At 41.0% G+C, this 19,445-nt stretch overlaps 1 protein-coding gene across 2 annotated transcripts in view; it reads right to left on the reverse strand.

Moving 5' to 3' along the window:
• Nucleotides 1-18,458, reverse strand: part of LOC107993374 (aryl hydrocarbon receptor protein 1) — a 148,811-nt gene extending 130,353 nt beyond the window's left edge. For both annotated transcript variants that reach the window (XM_062078255.1, XM_062078254.1), the window contains exon 1: nucleotides 648-18,458. In XM_062078255.1, the coding sequence (XP_061934239.1) occupies nucleotides 648-769 (122 nt within the window). In that variant the 5' untranslated portion in view covers nucleotides 770-18,458. The remainder of the gene's footprint in view (nucleotides 1-647) is intronic.
• Between the last annotated feature and the right edge of the window lie 987 nt (nucleotides 18,459-19,445).

The raw sequence follows: 19,445 nt of genomic DNA on the forward strand, positions 1-19,445 counted from the left end.
AAATTTGATATAAATTGAATTACTGAAACGGATATAATTAACGTAACGATGGTTATTTGTGATTTTCGTGGTTTTTAATCCGCCGTTTGCGATGAAATTTATCGAACCCTCTCAACTTTATCCTTCTTCTTTTTTTCCTCCTCCCCTCCCCGCCTCTTTTCATTCGACGAATTGGCCCAACAATACCATTTCCATAATGTATAAAACGAAACAGACAGTTTCGTGCGAGTGCGCTTTATCGATACATATACGTATACAGGGAAACGTCGATTATCCGGCAAATCGCTATACCATAACATTCCGCGTAAAACCTAACGTAAAAGCATTGGCCATACCATACTTCCCTATCCTAATATCCCTCGACTTATCGCGCAAACTTATCCAAACAAACGACTCTGGTTAAAAAAGGGGAAAAAAATTTGATAAATTCCAATGGAAGCTTCGCCACTCCACTCCAAGTATCACGCTATTCTCCAATCTGACAGTCAGTCAGGAAGCCAACATCCGCGTAACCGGCATTTCATACCATACAGGGTACACCGCGCGTACCGATATTCATGGGTATTTAACCGGCGCAACGAAAGGGCACAAAATATATATGTATGTATGTATGTATATATATATATATACACACACGCACTACCAACCTTTTTCCGTTCCGGCGTCGCCTCTTGGTGGCATAGACGGTTCCCAGTTGGCTCATGGCGACCGGGTTGTTGGGTCCCGACGCCGTGGTCGGGGTCGGTACCGGCGCCGAGGTGGGCGTCATCGCGGGATCAACGACGTGGGGCTGAGGGTGAGAGGCGGTCAGGGTGAGCTGAGGTCCCGGGGGATAGCATGCCGCCGTCACGTAATCCGTCGCCGCAAGGGACGCGCTCGCTGGTCCACAAATCCCGGCGACCACCCCCTGCACTTCACCCCCGATGCTTGTCCCGCTACCACCGCCACTTCCACCACCTCCTCCGCCTCCTCCCCCTCCTCCTCCTCCTCCTGCCGCTCCACCACCGCCAGCGACACCGACAACACCCCCAACCACCCCCAGCCCCGCCGAGGCGGTCCTGTCCAGCGCGTACACCGTGCAGACCGTGACGCCCTTTGCCTCTGCCGACGCTACGTCATCGTTGTCTGTCACTGGCGGCTCGGCCAGCTGCCGGCGTCGAGCTTTCGATTCTCGATCCCGGTGCTGGGCGTCGGGACAACGATGCAGCTGCGACAGCTGTTCCCGTTGCGGCAACGTACCACTGATAACGGACACTTCTCTGCCTCTTCCCGCGCCCGTATAACGTATTATATCGACGATTAACACCGGTATCGATGAGATATTGTTACGTGGCCTCCTCCGCCACCCTTCCTCTCAAACGGAATTTACCATCGATCCAATTATCGCACTCTCGACGACATAACGAGCGGAGGAAAAAATAAAAATCGCCGACCGATGGCAGTGGGACGGCGGACGGCGGCGCGAAATTGTCCGCTGGTCGGTGTCGATCACTCGAAGCACAGTTGCGCAGCGTCGATAACGTGACTCGTTTCAATCAATTACCGGCTACCGAGGATACCACTCTTGTTGACACGTACACGTCGGATCCCGTCGGATCGCGTGTAAACGAAAAATCATCTTTCCAATTCCCAGGTAAGGCCACCACCACTCTCGCGCGACACGGCCGCTCGCACATTTATATCGAGTTCACTGTACGCCACCGATATCTGTGCGTACTCGGACGAGATTTCAATCGAGACGCGGACACGGTCGACCACTGTCGTTTGGCGCGCGCATCACGCGGAAAACAATCGACGAGTCCTGTCACTGCAACCCACCGTCACTGCGAACGTCCACCGATTCGTCGCGGGACCACGATCCCGCTCCGATCGCACTCGAGAATCCAAACTCGCGCGAAACCGTCCTCCCGGGCCCTACAGCGTCGTTGTGACGCGTTCATCCTTCCCTTCCATCCGATTCACCGAAAACGAAGAAAGAAAAAAAAAAAGGAAAAGAAAAGGAGAAAAAAAAATGGTACTCTCGTGCTTCTCACTGCTATCAGCTCTCGGCTATCGCCACTCACTCAGTAGGGTGTACCACTACCGCTCTTTAATCAAAACGCGGTAGTATTCCAATTAGAAGGTATTCGCCGCGTACAGGCGATCACGTGACAGGGCCTCAGTTTCTAACTTTTAAAACCGTGTGTGCATAAAACCGTGTGCGCACGTATACACAACCACCATAAGTCGCTGGGTTTGCCAGTTCGCGATCGCCGACACGATATATTATTCCAGCCACGTTTTCAGACGATCAGATCACGTCACGTGCACGCGGAAACTGAACCGCGCATCCCTCTCTCACCCGCCAACACTTCCCTCCCTCCCTTCGTCCTCTCCACATCCCCCCCCACCCACGACCGGACCGAGCTCCCTCCTTCCCTCCCCTTAACGGACACTTTTTTCCACGCGGTGACGCGACTCGCGTAAAGAGACGCGGATTCGCGGCCGCCGCCCGTACGATTTCCGCGTCGAAAACCGTGGCGAGGTAGAGGACAGAGGTAGAGGTAAACGAGCACGGAGAAACCCGGTGTTCGCCTGGTAGGAGCGTATCGTGTACTGGCTGCCCTGCCGGGCGTAGCATAAGTCAGGAGACCGTGGCATAGATCGGAACGGGGGATCGGGTGGTGGTGGCGGCGGTTCGTGGTGGGTACAACTTACCTCATCGGGAAGAGGAGGTAACCTCGACGCGATACCCGCTCCGGCCGCCACCTTCTACCCCCTGAAATCGCCCCGTCGCTTTCGCGATCCCCTCCCGCGCCCGTGGCCACGCCCACCGCCAGGACGCCCCGGCCAATCGCGCGCCCAGCATGGCGCTATTCTGCCCAACCCGCGCCGCGCCGCAACGATACCATCGCGCGCGTTAAACGATTACACCTATTCCGCCGGTGATCACCCTTTCCTTGTCCGACCAACGGGCCACTCCTACGCGTACGCGCCCGCTCTCTGTCGCGCCCAAGGACGCCAGGCTGGGAATTTCGTTCGGCTCGGATCTATTCTGTGTCGTTTGTAATATTTCCGACGAGGACTCTGTTTAAGTTAACTTCGACGTTCGCCCCTTCCCCTCCCCTGTTTTTCTTTCGTTTCATCCGCGATACGCACTCGAAGTGCTGACGAGACTAGAGAATCTCTCGTGGACGGTCGGCAAATTTTTCTTTTCATTTTTAAGGATCGATAAGGGAGAGTGAGATAAATTGGAGAGCTCGAACGTGATGAGATCTCATTGGATAGAGATAGCGGTAGATCTTCGAATTCCTTTTTCTAATCGCGTTCTTTTTTTTTTTTTAAATTTGACGAACAGAAGAGGCAGAGTAAGTTGAAAGTAAGTTCATCGAGCATTATTCGATAAAATGGTGAAATCTCGTCGATGCATCTGTACGATTTTATCGATCGATCTTGTCGATATTACAATTTCACAATTAAATCATTGCGTTCCTCTAGAAGAAAAACGATCACGAATGCGTCGTATAATAATCTTTTCTGTGCCCCGTGACGTCGCCATGGACGTCGAAATTGATCCGACGGAATGAAAAATATAATTGTATCTTCCATGAAATACAATTGAAACGTGTACATCTATCAATTGACTGATCAAATCATTTTTCACGAGTGTATTTTCCACATAATATTATCCGATACAAAACTATCGTACTATAAAACGATCCAAACTCAATCCTCGATAGAAATCTCCTTTCAGCGCTTGATACAATCGTCATCCACGTACCTCCACCCACGTGAACACGACGCTCCTTATCAAAAAAGGATTCTCTTCGTGAGTGTAATCAGATCGTGAAACGCGTTCGATATATCCACGATCACACAGGATCGTTTCGAGGCGTGGAACAGGCACGTTGGCGATATCGAGACGACGTTCAAACCGATCGCCGTCGCGATCGTCCAAGCACACATTTTGAGGCAACTGATATGAAATTTCACCTACGAAAACAGAATGCTCGAATTGATCGAAACGTCTGGATGGCATGCGATTCCATCCCATATTGTCGCTTCGGATCGCTCGATATCCGGTCATCCCTTCGCGTATCGTCCGTTGGAAAGAAAATATTCGAGGATGCAACATTTCGTCAAGCTGCACGAATCGTCAAAATGTAGTCGTCTCGATCGTCATTCGTAAGGGGTGGCGAACCTTGTTTCGATATTTTTGATCGCACGAAACGAGGAATCTGAAGAGAATTGGAAGGAATACTTTCTTTTTTTCTTTTTTAAAATGCGAGTTTTATCGCGATACGCGGTATTTGCTACAATTTGGAGGGAAAGAATTTTTGCATGGGGACTTCGAAGCTCTCGACGGAGAGAAAAGACAGCGAGAAAGAGAAGGATTATTCGAGATAAGTGATCAACATCGTCGTCCGCGGCATTACGTAAAATAACGTTTGCCTCAATTTAAACTTTTCTCTGTCTATGTATCGGATGGTTTTTCTTCCACAGCGCTGCTTATTCTATAATGCATGGCTACAATTATCTGAAAAACACGTAGAACTAATTATAACTTCCCAAGGCTTTTCTCTGCAATTGTTTCTTGCTCGCAATTGCCTCGCGTTCTTTTTGCACTTGTATGAATTATTCCTCGGAAACTTCTATTCGCGTTCAGGTAACAGCGTTTAAATAATAATATTTATAGTCTGATTAAAGAAGATAAAAATATTCGTGAAAGTTTTAATTTTAAGAAATTATTTTTTTATTTCTTTATAAAAAAAATTCTTCATTAACGTATTATAATAAATACCGGTTTATTCTTACCGCAAAAAAAGAAAAGAAGGAGAAGAAAAAACATTGAAGCGTTCTGTTTGCTGTTGATAATTATACTTATGAAATGACAGCCATTTTATTTATTTAGCTGCAGACACTGGCTGCGATCTTGTTTTTCAACAACGTATTACGCACTTTCTTACGAAAAATTCCATTCGCATTAAAAACTCATTTCACGCATGCATTTCGGATACAGACGTTGAAAGAACTCTTTTACACGCAACAAACGCGCCGGTTCTTCCTCGGCTATCTCTCATTCCCTTCCATTCAACGATGCTCTTCTTCCCTTTTACACTTCCCTACAGTTACAATCTCGTACTATCTCGTACTATCGTGTCTATTTAAAAATTTTCTGGAAATTGTTCCAATTTCTAGATCTTTTTGACTTTCGACAACTTTTATAATTATTCGTCACCAGTTTAAAAATATTTAAGGAGATTTATAAATATCTTTTTGATCTTCGAGTATTAGAAATTATGGTATTCCTTGGCATAATTTTCGGAAGAAGTGAGTATCCATTGAACATGGAAGAAATCATGGATCTGTGAATTTCAAGTTGTAGATAATTCGTCATTCGAGAAGTTTACAAGCATTTTGTTGGTCTTCAAAATATTCGAGAAAATCGTTTCGTTTCTTCCAAATTTCCACGGTATTTATTGAAACTGGGATTAGATATTTCTTTTATTATCGTTCCTCATACGTCCAGTTGCGCATCCAATTCTCTCAGAATCGTACTACGACCCATTCGTTTCGTTTCATCGGTCTGGGTCACGCGAATTCGGCCACGAGCCTTGTTTACCTCTTGAATGAAATCGAATTCTGACTTTTACTTTCCTCTCTCGTTACAAATGAGATTATCTGTTAATTCCCGATTTCGTGATTCTTCTCATTCTCTTTTCGAAGGTGTGAAAAAAACCCATATGTAACACGCGTTTATAGTTTTTCATCCTATATTATTTAATTTCGTTCATCTTATCCGTCAAATACAATTTTTATATATATAATCGTCCATCTATCTGTCAATCTGATACAATGGTATAAAATAATATCGAAGTAATATTTTTAAACAGTACTACAGCGAAATATTACATTTATGTGACTTTAAAATTTTAAAATATTTCTATTACGTTGAATGTTTAAAAATGTTTAAAAACATGTTTCTATCGCAACAGTAAATATCATATAAAAGTATAAAGTATCTATACGAGATGAAAACGCAATAAACATTTCCGCAATTTAATGAAATTTATCATAATACCATGAATAATTAAAATTTGTAATATATTAAAAAGCTTGAACCAAGTTGAAAGAGATATAATGAAAGAAACATTTAAAAGTTCTTTCTCTTCGCGAGATTGAAAGATACCGTAGAATAATATATATTAAGTGTAAAGAAATTAAATATTCATTGGAAATAATAACGATTATATCAGAAACACGAAGAGACACGAAATAACGTATAACACGTTACTTCGTTGCGATAAATCTGTATTTATTCCACGTTAAAGTAGAAATAAGAAATAAGAACGTGTAAATTCAAAAATGTAACTATCATTTCAACCAATTCAATCTCGCAATGCAACTCGAACATTCATAGGAAAATTTCCCAAAGAAATTGGATAAAAGTAAAAAGCAAAGCCTTATTATGATCCTCTCGAACCGAATCCTCGCGCCATCTACCGTTACCTCGACCAACCACTCGCCCCCTCGGTAATTGCAGCATTACCAACCGATAGAACGTAGAGAACGGAAGTGTCGCTCCTCGATACCGGATATCGAACGCAAGCAACCCCAATTTAATTTAATCTCTAGCAAAATCGAGCGAATCACGTTCCCAACGAACTTACGCTTTCCAATTTCCATCCGATTTCACTTCGATTTTACAAGTTGCACCACGTCTGTCTCTTGTTCCTTTCGAAACACGGCGCAACACGAAACTCGCCGATCTGTCGCTATTCCGTGCCTCGGAAATAATGGACGACCGGGGATAATGGGCCACCGTGTAACAAAAGGCTGGCTAACAATGCAAAACCAAGGCTTAATTAGATAAATCATTGTTTTGAGACGTAAACCCGCAATCAGGGGCCACGAGCAGCGCAATTGATGCCGCGATACCAGCGACACGCCGCGCGCACCGCTCGCGTAATTGCGTGCTATGAATAATTACTTCTGCAACGGTCGGTCAGGGGTAGTCAACCACCGTAATGCTGTAAAAACGGGCTCGATACAACCGAGAAACTATAGGGCTTATCACGTGGCCGCACCCCGTCAGCACGAGATTACCATCGTCCTCTTCGCTCGCAAATCCAAAGCGCACAGTTTGTACTTTATTCTTTCATTCCATTTTCTTTTTATTTGGAAAGTAGAGGAATACGTTTTTCTTGAGAATGCGCCTTCTAAGAGACTCGAGTCGAAACAAACAATACGAACGAAAACAACGTATACGTTTTTTGATTCTTTTTGTTACGTATGGCCGTTGAGAAGATTACCATTCACTCTCCTCTTCACTCGCAAAGTGCACAGTTTATTTTTAGTATTCCATTTTTGTTTTTTTTATATTTAGAAAGTAGAAGAATACGTTTTTCTTGAGAATATGAGACTTTTAAGAGACTTGAGTTGAAAACAACGTAAATCATTGAGTACGAGATTATCATTGTCCTCTTTGCTCGTCACTAAATGCGCACAGCTTATACTTTATCCTTTATATTCAATTTCTTTTTCTTTTTCACATTTAAAAAGTAGAAGAGTAAAAGTTTCTCTTGAGAATGCCTTCTAAGTTGTTAGAGCAAAAGATGAAGGAAAACAAGTATCGCGTATGTTTTCGATTCTTTTTGTTCTTCGACCACGAGTCGTTGTGGATTTCTCGGCTTGAATTCCGAACAGTTACATCGCTTGGAACGATTTTCTCGCGATGGAAATATCGCCGGAGGCATCCAGTTCCACGAAAATCGAACGACCACTCGTAACGTTTCCACTTATGTTTCGAGATGATGCTTCATTATTCCCATTCGACTCTCGTTTCGCGTGTTTTAAAATGATCATTTCTCCGAGTAGGACAATGATTTAACTTTGACATTACGCATCTTCGATCTTTTCGATCTCGGATCTCCAAATCGGAATTGCGTTCACGATCGTTCTTAAAAAAACTCGAAGGAAACGAGAAACAACATCGTTACGACGGTCGAATTCGCATCGACCAATGGGAACGGGTATCATTAAAGTTGCTTCCCTCCTAGGCGGCGTAATTGCTGCCACTCTACAAATTCAACACTCGCACTTTTCCATTTTAATTAAGATAATTAGCACGATAGGATCGGTGGTTATTAGCGGTGGTTATTTTTATCAAACGAAGAAAAGAACCAACGAGATATTGTTTTGATGGTTGGGAGCCGCGCCGTCGAGTCAAAGGCAAGCGGCATGTCAAACGAAACATTGAACCGTGCCACCGCCAACCCGGGACCCCCTCCCCCTCGAATTAACGCCAATGCTCGCTAGCGGCAGGTCTTGTTGCGGACATGCGATCATTGGGACAAGTAATACGCGGTTTCGGGTACGTTGAACCTCGAAACGGTCGCAGCCAACAATTTTATATTCCACTGAATCCACGAATATCGGCTACCCGTTCGCGGAAAACCGTTCACAACTCGTGCGAATTCAACATGCTAAACTCCCTCGGACGTGGCATCGAATGATAAGATAAGTTTTCTCGGAAAATTTGTTCTTGCCGGTTCGTGCGATTCAAACCATCTCGAGGCCGCCTCTGTGTACGTACACCTTTCACGTCAGTCAAAACGAATGGAACTCCCTTGGAAATTCTGACGTTTCAAACACCTCCACCTCTCTCTCTCTCGACACGGAGAAGAAGAGTCGAGAGGAATATCCCCGGCCTATCTTGCAGATATCACGCGTTTATAGACGTTTATCTAATTGCTCGAGGAGCAAGTTATCCTGCCCCGCAGAAATATGATCGAAGCCCCGTGGTCGAACCGATTATTATCCCTCCGGGTTTCGAGAGAGAGAGAGATGGCCGTGGAGAGAGCGGGTTACATTGTTATTATAATGAAACAAGGATAAATACAAGCCGCTTGTACACACGTGATCGGTGCAATTACCTTCTTATGATGATTTTCGTGGCGGTCGGAGGGCGAGGCGCGCCCGGGGATGGGGGAAGGGTTGGTGGTAGCCAGCAGCAGCCGCCGCCGCCGCCGCCACAGTTCGCTCGGCCCTCCGACAAATTATCAGAAATTATGAGCCAAGAAATTGGTAGTCTAGCCCGCGGTTGATTGACAGCCGGTCTGCCTGCCAGCTCTCTCCCTGCCGCTCTCTCCCCTTCTTTTCTCAAGCTACCTTTCACGGGATTACGCACACGTCTTTCCCGATGTGTCCCTAAGGATCGACCGATCGATCTCTATACCATCTCCTTCTTCCTTTTCCTCTCCGCATTCCTCCTTTCTTTCGAGAACGCTTCCAAGTTTCGACTCGTTTTTACACCATCGGCTACGTATCCCGCCTTTGCGTGTATTATTTGTCATTCGCGTGGAATCTGCTGTTAAATTTCACGGTCTTTTTCGATCCAGTTGGAGGAGCGGTGGCGATATTATTCGTGTGATTTCTAAGCCTTCTTCTCTCGACTTCTTTTCTTATTGGTTAACGAAGTAACATTTTTCGTCGATAGAGAGAAAAAGTAAATTTTTCGAGAAAAATGCAGAATAAACGACAATCACCGAACATTGCTTCCGTCTCTTCCTCTCCCTCTTTCTTCCGCCTGCTGTTTTTCAATCCTTTTTTCGTCCCTTCGTACTCCTCTTTTCCGCCTTATTTTCTTCCTTTTTAATTCCGTTTCGTAGCGTTGGCCGCGGTTACACGAGCGCGGAAGAGAAACCACCACAGAAGAAACACCAAGCGGCCTGCACGCGATGCGCATAATTCCGATAATCGAGACTTTATTTCATACAAGCCGCGCCTTTAATTGTTGTTTATCATTCCAGCACGGAGATTCCATCGCGATACAGGGATTTCAATGCTTCTGGCGTCGCGCCCGCCTCGCGTTTTCCTCTCAGAAACGAGACTCGATTCGTCCAACTTTTCTTTCCAATCAAATCTTTCTGTCTCCGCGCGAAGATCTCGAGAGATCGTGACGAATCTCGAAGCTGCGCGATATGAACGAAGAAACGAGATTGTTTCCCCTCTTCTTTTGATCCTACGAATCGTACGAATTAATAAAAAATTTTACAGTTTGTTTAATTTCGTCCCTTTTATATTCCACGGGATAAAAAAGCGTTTTATATTCGTTCGTGTAGAATCGAGCATTTTTCTTTTCCTTCTATTTTCTTTTTACGTAAGTTAAGATAGATCAACGTACGATTATTAATTGCACCGGATTTTCTCCACTGAAACATGGGTATAAATCTAGAAGAAGGAGATTGAGAAATAAGAAATTATTCTGGGGGGAGGGGAAAAAAAAATCGGCAGAGTTTGCCATGGCGTCGAGGCACGAACAAGATGGCCGCGTCTGCATCGCGCTCCACTGCTTGCAATAATTAAAGCGTACGTTCTTGACGCAACAGTTCTCGCGAACCAGGTTCCTTTTCCTCTCCTCTGCCGACATACCGATCGGCCAGCCAACTTGAAATTATTTTTCCACCTGCTACTCGATTTCAAAATTGCGATATTCCGAACTTCCGACAAGAAACACGAGCAAAATTGTCCATTTATTCGTGCGCATATCTAACACACGATACATTTCTCGATTTTAGCAATGAATTAATTAATTAATCCGACCTTTCGTTCGCCAAATTTCTCCACATGTCTCTTCAATTTTTCATCGCGAACAGAGATTGCAAATATATTCTCTCCATCCACGAAAAATAACCAAAATAGGAAAAATCCCACGATGGAATGTATAATATATTCTTATATATCGCGTCTACATTTCTCAAACTTCGAAATTCGAATAATTCTTTCTTCTCTATCGGCGAAGAATAATAATCGAAGAAGTTGAGCAGAAAATTCGGATAAGAATATTACAGTTATAAACATCAACTGGGTTCATCACACTCTTGCAAGCACTCTGGATCGATGTCCACTCTGGTTCAATTAGATTTCGTCCAGGCGGAGAGGAAACCGTCTGACCTGGATCATTAATAAGATTGACTCGTGGTTCCACGGAATGGTAAACGACGTGGACGGAACGGTAGGACGGATTCGTAGTAACGCTTTAACAGGCCAATTTCATGATATAAAAGCGGGCAGAGGACGGTGAGCTTAGTTATGCCGCTGCTTTCTCTCCTTCCAGAGAATCTCGAGCGAGTTTTGTGCGAGGCCAATAAAGAACCGGCGACCGCTTGTTGCTCGGTTTTGTGTGTACTGTGCACAAGCCTCCGGCGTTTATTAGGGGCCCCAGATTTTCGTCTGACCCGTCGTCTTCTCTCAACCCTGACAAGGAAATCACTTTCAACGTCCAGGCTAATTTGGCCCCGATCGAACCCGATACAAACTTCCTCTCCTTGTACACGGGATGCCTATAATTGCGCCAAAGCTGACCGCATGGGTCGTGAGATTCCCTTCAACGTCTTGCATTTTTTCTTCATTCGATAATTTTACTACTTTTTTTCATCGACCTCTCTCGTGAAAATCTCGTGTAACGTGCGGGATAAAAATCGATTCGTCAAAAACTTGAAAACTTCGTTATATCGTATCACCCGTTTCTTGATAGACATTAAAAAGTTTTCGAAATTTATATCGTTTCAAAGTAAGTTTAGAATTGATTGTTGCAATTTTTTCTGATATCTAGACCGAATTACGAATTATCTATTTCATTATTCTAAACAAATTAAACGAAAAATTCGTCGAAAAGATCATACAAATGCGCGAGTGAATATCACATCCTTTTTCTCGTTAGTCAAGTTTCAAACGAATAATCATATTACGGTTAAAACATTATCCGTTTAGTATGGAAATAACAATATATACCAAAACCTGTATTCTTCTGAAATTTGATTCCAACTCATGCCCATATACTTCCAATTTTCGACCTTGGAGATAAATTTTTCTTTAATTTTCCATCAAACTCTTTCAACGTCCAACATTCAAAGATTCTTCTTTTTCCTTTGGTCCACGAATCCTCGTCCAAACTTCTCATCCATCTTTTATTCCAATGAAAGAGATACTTAATAACGGTGAATATTACCAAGAGTCGAATGGGGCTCGCATAATTGATCCAAGAGAAGAATGATCGGCTCTCGTGCATCCCTCGACTTGCACCGTACACGGTAGATCACGAAAGATTCGAAGATATCTCGTCAGATATCTCGAGGAAGAAACAGTGTAATGGCCGCCGCGAGCTGGCGATTCAACAGACCGGATGAATAAGAGGCGGAGGGGAGGAGGAGAGGAATTTCAGAGCGGAGGTGCGATAATGAGTAAATTGAGCTGGAAATGCCGAGTTACGAGGCTGGGATGAAAGGAGCCGTGAGTTAAGCGGTCTCAAGGCCATCTCTTCGACGACGATTCCATGCCGATTCTTTCTTCTTTCTTCTTTCTTCTTTCTTCTTTCTTCTTTCTTCTTTCTTCTCGAAAGGAGGATCCGCGCTTCCCTTGTTTTCGCCATTATCTAGCTTCCGGCCGGGATGTCGACATTTCCAAGTAGGAAATTCATTGTACGTTGCGATACGTTGTTCGGCCGGCGTTTGCATCGAGTTAAGTTCAGGGTGAGTTAAAATGGTGAGAGAACGGTTTAAAGCGGACGGTTAATATAGGAAATGTTTATTCTTTGAAGGATAACGAGATTTTTAAGTTTTTCTTATGAAATGAACAAATCGAGCAAAGGAATAGAAAAATACAGAAGGACGTTATTAAGCATAATTGTTTGAAAAAGCGAAAATAACACAGAGTTTCACGTTGCAAACACTTGTTAGGACACAGAAACACAGGCTGCATGATGCTTGCTTCCGATTCGACGTAACGAGAAAGTTGCCGGTTCATTGTCTGCGAGACGAAAAGAAATACGAACGAGAAGAAGAGGAAGAAGAAGAAAAAAAGAAACGAAAAAGTTACATAAGATTTCCCGTGAAACAAGCAACCATATGCACCTACATGCACGCGTTAATAATCATGATTAATCCAGTAATTATCAACGATCATGTTCTTTTAATAGTCTGGAGAACGTTGCAACGTTTAATGAATAGTGTCACGGATGTCACGCTGCCCTAGTTCTCAAACAATTCACTAACTTGTAATTGTTATACATAGCCCATGGCTAACCGAGACTGTACAACGGATCTAAATTAACCCTGTGACAAATCTGAGAAACGAAGTGCCACCTGCTTCTTTAATCTCTTCAAAGGAAGCCTGATCAAGAAACTTCGTACCTCGAAGCTCGAACGATCTCAGAACCCAGACTTTTCGTTTCTTTCCTTCTTTCGCATAAATTTTCATTTCGAAACTTAAATCTCAGAATCTCAGAAGAACTTAGCTAGGATATTAAATTATCGAACATTTCTTATATTTCTTCTTCTTCTTCTTCTAAAAAAAATTCAGCCAATATTATCCAATATTATCCAATACTTCTCATTACTCTTCTTCTTCTTCTTCTAAAAAAAATTCATATACAGAAACAAAGTTGAAACATTTTTCAGAACACGAACTTGAGCAATCTCAAGATGTAATCGAGATTCCTGGACTCAGCCAATATTATCCAATACTTCTCATCGCTCTTCTTCTTCTTCTTCTAAAAAAAATTCATATACAGAAACAAACTTCTTTGAAATATTCCTCAGAACACAAAACACTGTTACTCGAGCAATCTGAGGGTCTCGAAATTGCTAAAATTCTTTGATTCCAAGATTATCGAATACTTCCCGTTCCTCTTCACTTTTTCCTTCCTATAAAAATATTTTTCACGTAAAGATTTACAGGAATCTTCAAAAATATCCTTCACAATTCGCGCTTGCGCCCGAAGAAAGTTCAATTCTTATTTTTTTTTTAAAAAATACTCCATTTCGTGGTCGCCATAGCGTCGGCGGCCCCTCCGCTTCCGAATTTTTTCCAAACGCGCGCAACTCCAGACCGATTTCTAAATGAATAAAAGATCATCGTTGGCCGCCGCTCGAAATCATCGGCCGCCATCGAAAATTGTTGTTCCTCGGGGATGTCGGTAGCAGCGAGGGCTATCACGCTACCCAGAAGAAGTACGTTTACTCTGGTTCATCGAAGGGATCCGGCCCTCCTAGACCCGGCTTGGACAGGCCAATTATTCGAAAATTACTCGAACCTATCCGCTTTCTTTGCCTCTCTTTCGAAACGAACGTTATTCCACACGCGAGCCTCATTATCGCCCACCACCGCGAGAGTGGTAAAATCCTTTGATAAACCGATGCGCTTCCATTTTTCTGTTTATTAAATTCACTATAGGAACAAGACGCGCGACAAATTACATGGGGATCCGATGGAATAAACCAAGAGCAACGAAGCAAAGTAGATCTTACGAACAATCGGGGCTGTCGAAGCGTACTTGTCTATTAAGATTGCATGTACGAAAATGGACGATATCACGTAAAACCGTTCGAAGATAAGTGATTTTATATACCAACAATATTCGACAACTTGGATATTATTATTTCTATCAATATGATATAAAGAAGCGAGTCGTTATGTTGTGTAATATATTATACTTTAATAAAAGAATTCGAGTGTTCTTTTGTATTGAAGTATATAACATAATAACAAAAAAAAGAAAGAAAAATTATTGTTAATAGAATTTTTGAAAGATACTTTAAAACAAGATCCCATCCTCGATTCTAAATATAATTGTGAAAACTAAAAATCCGATAAATTATGGTGGGCACAAACATAGAAAGGTTTGCGGTCCGATACTTGTATTCCTCCTTATTCCTCGAGAGAGAAGGAAAAACTAGTACACCGATTCAAAAACTTCTTTAATCTCCTTTTTTTCCGACGAAAGATCGAATTTTCCAAGCAGAGACGCGCGTGATCCATCGAGTTTCACGCAACCACCGTTCCATTCCTTTCTTCCTCTCCGGTTACTTTTATCTCGCCGAACGATCTTCATACAGGAAGAAATAAAAAAAGAGATCGGCAACTTTGAAACGGAAAGAGGGAAGGGGTGGAGGGTGCAAGCGGGGAGAGAGAGAGAGAGAAAAATAGGAAACATAGGTGTATTTCCAGGGATCAAGATTAGAAAACTGCAGTGTCTAAACCGCGCTGGTTTCAACGAAACGATTTCACGTGTGTTCCCAACGTCAATGCAATTGCACGATAACGGACGTGCTTAAATCGTGATAATGAACGGTGCACGTATGTCACAAGTGTATAAAGTTAACAGCGTTTAATAATGCACGCGGCAAGCCACGGTTGATCCCTTGCTATCGATAAACGTCAACCCAGTTAATTTTACTTTCAGAGACAGAAACAAAATGCAAGAGAGCGAGAGAGAAGAGCGGGAGAGGGAGTGTGTATCAATAACGTAACAACTGCGTATTCCCACGAACAATGTACACGGTCTGTTGTAAAATACGAAAACAAAAAAAAAAGTAAAAGATAGGAGAGAGAGAGAGAGAGGGAAAATAAAAAAGAAGAAAGAATTATCACACTCGAACGTCACGTATCTATACTGCGTAATAGTGGCGTCTGTCCTCTCTCGCTACGGTTGTCCATTGCACGGAAATTGCGCTCACGGAATCCGTGGATATATAACGAGACACTGTTTGCTGTTTATTACCCTGCTGAAATACGGTCTCGTAACGGGAAATCCATCTAATGATCGATGACGGCACGGAATTTCGCTAACCACGGTTAGGTCTCGTCCTCTTTTTGACAAATCTTCTTTCGTTCGTCTCCTCGTTGTTTCTAAATCTTATTCAGAGATATTTTTTAATCTCTCGATAAATTTTTTAAATCGATCAACAAATTTGATTGAGACAGTCGTCACTAATGGTAAGTTTTCGGTAAATCAGATCGATATGTACGAAGAGAAGATAATTTTTTATCTGTCACGTGTTTTGAAAGACACGTAATTATTATCGAACGAGCGAACGGTTACGTAAAGCTAATTTAATTCGTTTATTAACTCCTTGAGAAATAACTACTCGTGGAAAACGAATTTAGTCACGATATCATCGTTCGCTCTACGTAAAATCCTATTTACAACGAACGAAATTTTTCCTCTTTCGTACCGCTATACGAAATCTAAATTATGGAATTATCATTGAGACGCTATTACATCTCAAGTTATACGAATTTAACATATCGTTTAAAGAAGATTTCGAGAACGTAGAGGCGATAAATTTTCTAATTCCTCGTAATTCACGGTTCTCAGGGATTCAGTGAATTCATCCATCGATGGATCAATACGATCTAAATCTCTTCCCAATTCAAACACGGATAAACCAGTCAAAAAGAAACGATCGTGAAGAATAATACGAGCGGAACTGGAAACGAAAGCCAATCTGCAAGTGCGACCAAGTTCGAGCGACACCTCCGTGATCATAGAAATTCAACGAAGAAGCGGATACAATTTGCGAATGGGTTGCAACCGACGAATCCGACGGGTTCCCGTCGGACTGGGACTGGTCTGCGGGAGGAGAGCAAAAGAAGAAGAAAAAAAAAAGAGAGAAGAAAAGAGAAGTAGCCAGAAACAGGAGGGAAAAAAATCGAGAAAACGGAGGAATGCACGCGACCAAGATGGCGGCGCATTGTGTGCACTCGATGGAGGGAGACAGAGGATATGAAACAGGAATGGAAGCCGTGGTAGAATGGGGATAATTGCGTTGGAAATGCAGCAAGGCTCCTCCCCTTATTCAAACCTAAAGGCTGCAACTGCAAGTGCCAAGCTGCTCACTTTACGCCGCGCGCACATGACACGTCCACTAGCATAGCGAATAATCCGATATATACACCGCACCGATATAACGATATACTACCGGTGCTCCGCCTTGAATCCACCACACGCGTATCCTATACGCGTGCGAATCGGAACGATTGCACAGAAATTTGACCGTTTGTGCCACGATCGATCGAAATATTTTTCAACGAGACGAATTGATAATCCTTTTTGCGTTCTTCTTTCGTGTCTTTCGTTCGAATTTTTTTGTTTTTTCTCTTTTTTTCTGCATTCTCAAATTTTCTTCTGTTGAGAAAACGAAGGTTAGAAATCCTGGAAAAAAAATTGTTTGAGAAAACATTTGATATCACGTAACATTTATGAAAATGAATTTTACGTAAGAAAGTTTGTAAACGTGTTGGTTGGTTCGTATGCGCCTGTTTAATTAAGTAGCCACGTGTATTAGCATATTCGAACGTTCTCCTTCTTGGTTGATCAATTAATTCTTTAGATATTATCGGTAATTTATTCTACTTAGTCAGATAGTTTTTCACTGACTCATAAATTTAATTAATAGTAACCATAAGCGCAAGTTTTATCGGTTGCGTGATCTTTCTCCCTGGTGGATACCCGAGTTGGGTTTTTAAACAGCCACGCGACATCTACGAGCTGACGTATTTATCAACCAAGTGATTTGCGAGTCATCGAAAATGTTGAATAACGTTTACACTAATCAGCAGTTTCTTGATTGATCAATTGATACATTGTAAAGTGTTACGTAAAAAAAGGAAAAAAAGATTTAGTGACTTCTATGACTATGTCTAACTATACGCTGATTACATTATGACTGATATTTTTCTTTAGTAAATGTTCAATCATAAAAAATATTTATATCGTTTCTAAATGAATTGATTAATTTTTAATTACAAATATACTAAATCGATGCATGTTTCAATTCATATAACAATGAATAGAACATTATGGTGCCATCTATTAGATATAAATTGAAATAAAAAAACAATAATTAAAAATAAAACAAAAATTATTGAATAAATAAATTTTCGAAAATATAAAATATAAATTGAACTCGAAAAATAGCGTCCTGCTCATTAAAAATTCTAAAATGAAAATATTACAAAAAAAAAAAATAAACATTATATATTGCGTTATTTAACACATTAATCACTAGCCCTTCAAAAATAAATACTTTATTTTAATTGCGAAATTAGTAAAATTAAAAGATTATTACAATTATAATATAAATTTACAAATATATAAAACTGTAAAAATTATTTAAAAAATAATAAAATTTTACGTTAAAATTTATATTATTCAAATATAAATTTTACAGATAACTACCTATCATATGTCGATATGATCGTTAACATGTTACCATCATAGTCTACATAAATATGATACCCTATGAGACTAACGCACTGAAATACCGACTTCAAACAACCCTATTTCTATATAATTTACTACAGGCTAAAATAAAAACTAAATTCCTATCTCGAAAAAGAAATATATATAAATACACGATATACTAAAAATTCAAATGATAATTGCAAAAAGCTAACAGAAGACACCATAATATTAAAAAGTTAAAATGAAAGATTTATTAATAATTTAAATTATTAATAAATCTTAATAATTACAAAATAAAAAAATAATCATTGAAATCGCGTGCGCAGCCAATTAGCTCACATTATTCGCTATAAAATTTATAATTGTATCAAGGATACGATTATGAATAATATAGTAAATAATAATGATTTTCCAGGTCTCACCGCGTGGAGGTTGCTGCGAATTGGAGACCCACCCTATCCACGATCCCGTCCACCCTCCTTTACGCAAAAATTTATTTAAAATTAATAATAAATTTTCCTTTCGATATAAATTTGCAAAACGTTCGAATCCTTCGATCGTTGTGCAAAACAAACAACGAAAGGAATTCTAAGGAAAACCGGCGCGGAAGACTAAATCTGAAAATAAAATTAAAATTAAAAGATTTTCTATCAATATTTTACACTTCCATTTCGATATGAAAATGAAGAATGATTGATAGTAAAAAGCGTGCGCAAAAAAAAAAAAAAGAAAAAAAACAAGCAAAATAAGCATCCCAAAAAGCGCTACACCATTTTACCCATCTATTTATCTACAGTATCTACTTTTCTACAATACTACACTACTTTATTTAATACCCTTGATTGTGCATGCACTTAATTCTAAATACATTTTCTTTAATCAATATCGTACAATCTTCTGCTCCTGTAAGAAATCCTGAAACAAATTTAAATAAAAAATATAACATTAACATTTTACTTATTTTAAAAGTTCTTTTTCGTATTTCTTACTTAAGAATATATAAGAATTTAAACATTTTGTTTTTAACTCTGCCTATTGAACATCTACAAATTCTCTTCACACCAACATTCACACTGATCGACTGACAAACAATTTTCGAAAAATTTATGATACGATATAAAATATGAACCACATGTGGCAAGAGGAAAATATCAATGATGGCTAGTGAACGAAGTCACGTAGCTATCAAGTATTTGTCTATAATGAGGAAATTGAGGAATTAAGGCAAGGTTAAGGTAATTTGCCTTGAAAAATTAGGAAATATTGGTTTGGAAAACGAATCAGAGTAGGGAAGGCGAGACTGCCTTTTTTTAATAATAGGAAGAACAGAACATCCCATTGTTTATAAATCCCATATATAAAAAAAATATTTCTAAATATTTCTTCTAATCTGATCCTATCTTAAATCCTATCCTACCTAATATAAAAATTAAAATAT

This window comes from Apis cerana, linkage group LG8 (genome assembly GCF_029169275.1).
Source record: "Apis cerana isolate GH-2021 linkage group LG8, AcerK_1.0, whole genome shotgun sequence".
NCBI lineage: Eukaryota > Metazoa > Arthropoda > Insecta > Hymenoptera > Apidae > Apis > Apis cerana.